This window comes from Nicotiana tomentosiformis, chromosome 8 (assembly GCF_000390325.3).
Source record: "Nicotiana tomentosiformis chromosome 8, ASM39032v3, whole genome shotgun sequence".
In the NCBI taxonomy this organism is placed as follows: domain Eukaryota; kingdom Viridiplantae; phylum Streptophyta; class Magnoliopsida; order Solanales; family Solanaceae; genus Nicotiana; species Nicotiana tomentosiformis.
Window position 1 is genome coordinate 9,398,459 of NC_090819.1, and position 7,795 is coordinate 9,406,253.

General features: G+C 37.2%; 1 protein-coding gene across 1 annotated transcript; it reads left to right on the forward strand.

Moving 5' to 3' along the window:
* The first annotated feature begins 2,469 nt into the window (after nt 1-2,469).
* Nucleotides 2,470-3,685, forward strand: LOC104092009 (uncharacterized). The gene is made up of 2 exons (XM_009597481.4): nt 2,470-2,935; nt 3,012-3,685. The coding sequence occupies exons 1-2, from the start codon at nt 2,625-2,627 to the stop codon at nt 3,487-3,489; spliced, it is 789 nt and encodes a 262-aa protein (XP_009595776.1). The 5' UTR covers nt 2,470-2,624; the 3' UTR covers nt 3,490-3,685.
* Nucleotides 3,686-7,795: the final 4,110 nt, after the last annotated feature.

Genomic DNA, 7,795 nt, shown 5'->3' on the forward strand with positions numbered 1-7,795 from the left:
GTAGTAGACTATTTAAAGAAAGAATTTGAAATGAAAGATCTTGGAAAGATAAAATTTTTATCTTGGTCTACAAATTGAGTATATGAAAGATAAAATTTTTGTTCATCAATCAGCATACATTAAAAAGATTTTAAAGCGATTCTATATGGATAAAGCACATCCATTCCTACCTCGTGAAAATAATGAAGAGCTTCTTGGTCCCGAAGTACCATATCTTAGTGCAATTGATGCACTAATATATCTTTCTAACATTACAAGGTTTGACATAACTTTTTCAGTTAATGTCTTAACAAGATATAGCTCTGCTCCTACAAGGAGACATTGGAATGTAATCAAACACATATTGCGGTATCTAAAAGGGACTACCGATATGGAATTATTTTATGGCAATGATTGCAGTCCCGATCTTGTTGGTTATGCCGATGCTGGGTATTTATCTAACTCACACAAGGTTCGATCTCAAACAGGTTATGTGTTTACATATGGAGGCACTGCCATATCTTGGCGATCGACTAAGCAATCAATCATGGCTACGTCATCTAATCATGTTGAGATAATTGATATTCATGAAGCAAGTCGAGAATGTGTATGGTTGAGGTCTATAATACACCTTATTCGAGACAAATGTGGTTTGAAGTGTGACAAACTACCCACAATTTTGTATGAAGACAATGCAACATGCATAGCCCAATTGAAGGGAGGATTTATAAAAGGGGATAGGACAAAGAAAATTTCACCGGAGTTATTTTTCACGCATGCTCTTCAAAAGAATGGTGATATCAATGTGCAATAGATCCGTTCAAGCGATAATATGGCTGATTTGTTCACCAAATATCTACCGACGTCAACCTTCAAGAAACTAGTGTACAAGATTGAGATGCGAAGGCTCAAGGATGTGAATTGATGCTCTCATCAGGGGAGTTAATACGTGTTGTACTCTTTTTCCCTTACAAGGTTTTGTCCCACTGGGTTTTTCTTGCAAGGTTTTTAACGAGGTAACCAAAAGACGTATTTCTAAACATGTGTACTCTTTTTCCTTCACTAGGATTTTTTTCCATAGGGTTTTTTCCTAATAAGGTTTTATTGAGGCACATTATCTATGGACATCCAAGGGAGAGTATTATAAGAAAAATTAAATTATGGTGGATGTCTACTCTTCCTCCATGATCTTCTTAAATACTTAATGACATATTCAATGACATATTTTTATGCTTAATGACATATTCAATGACATATTTTTCTTCACTTTTCATGCCTATATAAAGGCCTTGCAATAGATAGGAAAATACACACAATTGAAGAAAAAATACTCTTCCTTCTCTCTATCTCTATTTCTTGTTCATGTTTTACTAAATTGCTTTTATTTCATAACTTGTTCTTGTTCATATTTTACTAAATTGCTTTTATTTCATAACATACTTTTTTGCTTTCTTTGCCTTTTTTCTAGCTGTCAATTCTTCCTAATCTCATGTTTCATTTTTCGAGAGGATAATTACTTCATGCCTTTCCATAAAATTCCTCCACAGCAAAATTCACAAATAATAAGGAGCAAGGAATTTGCATTTGTATTTATTATACTAGAGTTGAGGTTTATGAATATTCTTTCTCTAGGAATTTTTGAGTACTTTTTGGTAACATTTTTTTTTTAATGTTTTTTTTTTTTGAAAATGCTATTTTTTCATGGAATATTTTTTTTTCTTCAAGTTTTTAAAATCTGGTTTAGGGCAATTTTTGGGTAATTTTTTTTCTTCTACTCAAAGAACTTCAAGTTTTTTCCAATAAAATACGCGTGCAAACACAATTTCAACTTCCAAAAATTATTTTTCAATACAACTTCAAGAACTCATTTTCAAGTTCCAACTAAATCTATATCCAAACGCTAGGGAATCTCATATTTTCTGATATTTTGTACCTTTTGTTTGGTTTTGTAAAGACTTCTAAGCATGTTTGGATGGTTGTTACGTATCGTTTAATAATGTATCGTATTATATTGTATTGTACTGTACTGTATTATTTGATGAATACAATGTTTGGATAGATTGTGTCGTTTGTCGCCGTTTTATGATATCACACACCAGCAATATGAATAATAAACTTGCAATATTATAAAAAAAAATTATGACACGATATATAAAAAGGTAGGGTAAATAATAAAATAAAATTATTTAATAATAACCAAGGGTGAGATTGAGAGATAAAAGACAAGGTAACGACGTGACCACACCAAATCGGTCGTTACATAAAGTGGAACATTTCGTCGTTATAAATATTTAACGATACGATATAATAAAATCTAATTAACAATCAAAATAAATATCATATTTAAAGTAACAATACGGTATAATACAATAATTAACGACCATCCAAACAAGGTGTAAAGGTCAAGGGGAGACTATTATTTAGGGAGGGGAAGTCAAAAACTAGGAAAAAAAAAGGTCAAAAAAACTATATGGCCTTAGTTTAGTTTCAAAAAGGAGAAAAAGAAGAAACGGCATCTCCATTCAAACATCCATTAAACACTTGGCTCCCCCTCAGACACACACACACACACAAAGAAAGAAAGAGAGAGACCCCTATCCCCGCCATTGAAGCTGAAACTCATAGCCATTTTATTATTTGCAAATATGGCCTATACTTTGCCAAATCTGTCTACTAATCTGCTCCATTCCAAAGACAAACTCCCCGTAGTCCACCACCACCACCACCTGTCTCCGCTCTCCTCCGCCTCTTCCTCCGAGCTCCTCCTCGACGTCCCACTCCTTTCTGCGTCTGCTAGGGTTGTCCAGGTCAACAGAGCTCCTCCTTCCTTGCAAAAGGAACGTAATAATGACCATAACAACGACGATTTCTACGTTAATTTGGGTTTAGCTGTTCGCACTCTCCGCGAAGACCTTCCTTTAATCTTCACCAAAGACCTCAATTACGACATATACAGGTACTTACTTTAGCTCATTTTTGTATTGATTAAAAGAAAGAGGAACTAGATTATATGATTTTGCTCATGTTGACAGGGATGATATCACATTTGTAGACCCATTGAACACGTTTAACGGTATTGAGAGGTACAGATTGATCTTTTGGGCATTGAGATTTCATGGTAGAATTCTGTTCAGAGAGATATCTCTGCAAGTAATGAGGATTTGGCAACCCTCAGAGAATGTGATATTGATTCGATGGAACTTGACGGGTATACCTCGTGTCCCCTGGGAAGCCAAAGGCCAGTTCCAGGGCACTTCTACCTATAAACTGGATCGAAATGGCAAGATTTATGAACACAAAGTAGATAACTTGGCTTTCAATTTCCCTCAGCCGCTCAGACCAGTAGCGCCTTCTGTTCTGGATTTGGTTACTGCTACTCCTAACCCGACATTCTCGTTGGACTCGCATTCCCCTTCCTCATCTTGGCTGCTCTTTTATCGCTCTGTCAAGGAGACTTTGGATCGTCAAAATCCTTTGATTTCTCAAGATTGCTTGCTTACTTGTCCCTAGATGATTGGGGAGAGAATACTGCTCAAGCTGTATATGCTAGAGTATCGTGTATACATAATATATATGTAGCCTACTACTACACAGGGTTACTGAATACTAGCTTAGAGAATTACACTAGTGCATCACCTCAAATTCATCTGATGATTGATTTTAGTAAATTTGCTGATATATATACTACTCCTAGTAGTTATTTTCATTGTTGTTTCACATCTTGATATTGCTTTAAATTATTCTCTTTGAATCAGAATGAAGATTGCGATGCAACAGTTGTTAAGTTGATTATTTGCAGAAATTGAAAGAAATGAAGAGAAAGAAAACCCTAGATCGGGTGAGATGAGAGTGGAGAAGAGGAATATTTTTATTTCATCATCTGTGTAAAAATGAATCTGTTACCAAGATTAATCCCTCACCCATGCTATAAAATGGGCCTAATATACTAATGGGCCAGCTGTACATGTTGGGCCCAGTACTACTTATCATTCCAAGCTTGAGGGTGTTGACACTCCAAGCTTGCCAAGCAAATGATGATGAGTGGTGCCTGGAAGGGACTTAGTGAGAATGTTAGCAAGTTGAGCAGAAGAAGAACATGATGTAAAGTGATGAGACCAGATTGTAGGCTATCCAGAACATAGTGGCAATCAACTTCAATGTGTTTAGTACGTTCATGGAAGACTGGATTCTTGGCTATATGCAAAGCAGCTTGACTATCGCAAAACACAGGAACATGACTGGAAATAACCAACCCAAGATCAGCCAGCAGTCGAACAAGCCATGAAATCTCAGCAACCACTTTGTGTAGAGCTCTATACTCTGCCTCAGCAGATGAGAGAGCTATAGTAGGTTGTTTCTTGCTTTTTCAAGAGATAGGACTGCCCCCTAAAGTAATGTAATACCCAGTGATAGACCTTCGAGTCTGGGCACAAGTGGCCCAGTCAGAGTAAGCTTGGAGAGAAAGATCAGTAGACTTGGGAAGGAAAATACCCAAATCAGGAGCATTCATCAGATACCTCAAAACATGTATAGCAACCAACATGTGAGGAACTTGAGGAGCTTGAAGAAACTGACTAAATTGTTGGACTGAGTATGCAATATCAGGCCTTGTGTGGCATAAGAAATTGAGCTTGCCCACAATCCTTCTATAGATGCCAAGATAAGAAATGGGCTCCCCCATATCACAAGATAGTTTGATGGAATGGTCAAGTGGGTTATTGACAGGAGTGAAATGATCACAGTGAAACTCCTCCAATAGATCATTTGTAAATTTGTGTTGACTCATCAAGAAACCTTGGGGTTGTTGGAGAACTTCCAAACCCAAGAAATAGTGAACACAACCTAAGTTTTTGATTTTGAAAGTAGCATCCAGAAAAGCCTTAAGAGCATCCAATTCAGAAATATCATCTCCTGCCAATAAGATATCAGCTACATGCACTGCTAAGACAGTCAGGGAGCCACCAGAGGACTTTGTGAACAATGAATAATCATTTTTGCTGGAAATATAACCTCTGGAACACAAGGCTTCAGACAATTCAGAGAACCACTGTCTGGAGGCCTGTTTGAGGCCATAGAGAGACTTCTTGAGCTTGCAAACTAGTGGAGAAGAGGAGGAAGAATGACTAGAAACCACTAGACCAGGAGGCAGCTTCATATAAACTTCTTCATGGAGATCACCATGAAGAAAAACATTGTTGACATCTAGTTGATAAATAGTCCACCCCTTGTTAGCAGCAAGAGAGAGTAGGCACTTGATAGTGGTGAATTTAACAACTGGGGAAAAAGTCTCATTATAATCTATCCCTTCCTTTTGTGTGTCACCCCTTATGACTAATTTGGCTTTGTATCTTTCAACAGTGCCATCAGATTTATGTTTAATCTTGTACACCCACTTACAAGGAATGAATTTTTTATGAGCGGGGAGAGGAGCAATATCCCAAGTATGGTTAGCTTCAAGAGCTTGGAACTCTTTTAGCATGTCTGCTTGCCAAGCAGGATGTGAGGCAGCCTACTGATAATATTGAGGTTCCTGCAGGTGTAGCTCAGTAGTGGAAAACCTTGGAATTTATAGAGACAGGGTTGGCAGAAAGAACAGAAGAACAGACATAATCTGACAAGTAGGAATGAGGGTTGGAAATCCTGGTAGAATGCCTAACAAGCAAGGTGTTAGAAGGAGGAACATGAGCATTGAGATGAGGAGAGACAGAGGAAAAAACATGTATAACAGGTGGTTCTTGATGGTGGGAGGAAGAAGTAGAAGGATCGGGATGTGATTCATGAGGTATAACAGAAATATTATCAGGAGGAGTTGGTAAATGAGCAGTGGAGGAGTGAAATGAAAGAGGATCTTCAAAGGAATCAGAATAAGAAGGGAAAATAGAAGAAGATGGGGCAGAGGAATAGGGAAAGATGTGTTCATGGAAAACTACATCTCTGGAAAAAAATACAGAATGAGTAGAGAGATTAAGCAATTTATATCCCCTTTATCCAAAGGGATAACCCAGGAAAACACAGGCAACAACCCTAGACTGGAATTTGTCTCTTCCAGATTTAGGGGTAGTTGCAAAACAAAGACAACCAAATGATCTTAGGTGATCATATGTAGGAGGAGTTCCATGTAGTTTTTCAAAAGGAGTAGCATTAGTCAAAACAGATGAAGGTAGTCTATTGATAATGTAGATTGCAGTTAACACACAATCACCCCAATATTTGGTAGGGAGTTTAGATTGAAACAAAAGGGCTCTGAAAGTTTCCAAAAGACGTTTGTGTTTTCTTTCAACCACATCATTTTGTTGTGGGGTATGAGGTATAGTGGTTTGGTGTAAAATGCCATTTATCAACAAAGAAGGATATAGCCTCTGAACTACTACCTAATTCAAAAGCATTGTCTGATCTAAAAGATTGAATAAAAGACTTGAAATGGACTTTGACCATCATAGTGAAAGCTTTGATAACAGAAAGGGCATTGCCTTTGGAAGATAATAAGTGTGTCCAGGTGACTCTAGTAAAATCATCAACCAATGTAATGAAGTATCTGAAACCATTGTATGTATTAGTGTGGTAAGGTCCCCATATATCTATATGGACTAACTGGAAAGGTACAGTTGAATGAATGTGACTATCATAGAAAGGTAGTCTTTATTGCCTAGCCATAGGACAAATAGAACATACAAATAATTGTTTAGACGATACTTGAGTAGATAAACATGGAATAGATTTCAGCTTATGAAATGGCATATGGCCTAACCTTTGATGCCAAATTAGATCCATTTTATTGATAATACTAGATGAGTTACAAGTAGAACTAGGAAAACAAGGGATAACCTTTGTTGTAGATGAATTACAAACAATAGAACAAGAAGCATTAGAAGAAAATGAAGGGATAACCATATCAGGTAGCAGAAAATAGAGCCCATGAGCAGCTTTACCAATTTTCAATGGCCTCTTCAGAGAAGGGCCCTGTAGAAAATAGGAGAAACTGCTGAAGATTGCTAGACCTTTCAATTGACAAAGGAGTTGATGGACTGAAATTAAATTTAATTGAAAAGAAGGAACCAAAAGAACATTGTGTAAAGTTATATCCTGCCTAATATGTAGGGATCCAGTAGAAATAACTTTCACTTTATACCCATTTGGTAAGGTGATTAAGTAAGGAGAAGGTAGATGTTTAATATTGTGTAAAAACTATTTGTGAGGGGTCATATGATTTGTGGCACCTGAATCTAAACTCCAAGGAATTCTTCCTAACTGAGCAGACAAAGAATGCATAACAGAATTTACTGCAGGAAACTGATTTACAGGGAGATTGCACACACCTGCAAAGTTGGCAAAACCAATATTTTCTCCAGAAGAAGTGGATTGAGGATAACCGGAAGAAATATTTGCTTGTTGGAAGAGAGTCATGAGATGTTCATATTGCTCCTTGCTGAATCCATAAGCAGAGTCTGAAGAATTGTTGCTAATGCGAGTAGCAATCAAGTTTCTTGGAGAAGAATCCCCCACTTGAACACATGCAGCAGATCTCTTGGACTTAGTGAACTTGAAATCAGCTGGAAACCCATGGAGTCTATAGCATTTTTCTACACTGTGCCCAGGGTTCTTGCAATATTTGCAAGTTACAGGAGAAATAGACTTCTTAGACTCAAAATTTACCCTCTGATTATATGGCCTATTGGTGGAAGAAGATATGCCAGATGAAGCAGAGAATAAGGCTGCTGAATCAGCTGAAAACCCAGGAGCTATGGACTTAGTTTCCTTTTGACTTTCATCTTGTTGTAAAAGTGAATAGGCTTTGCCGATGCTTGGATAAAGAGAC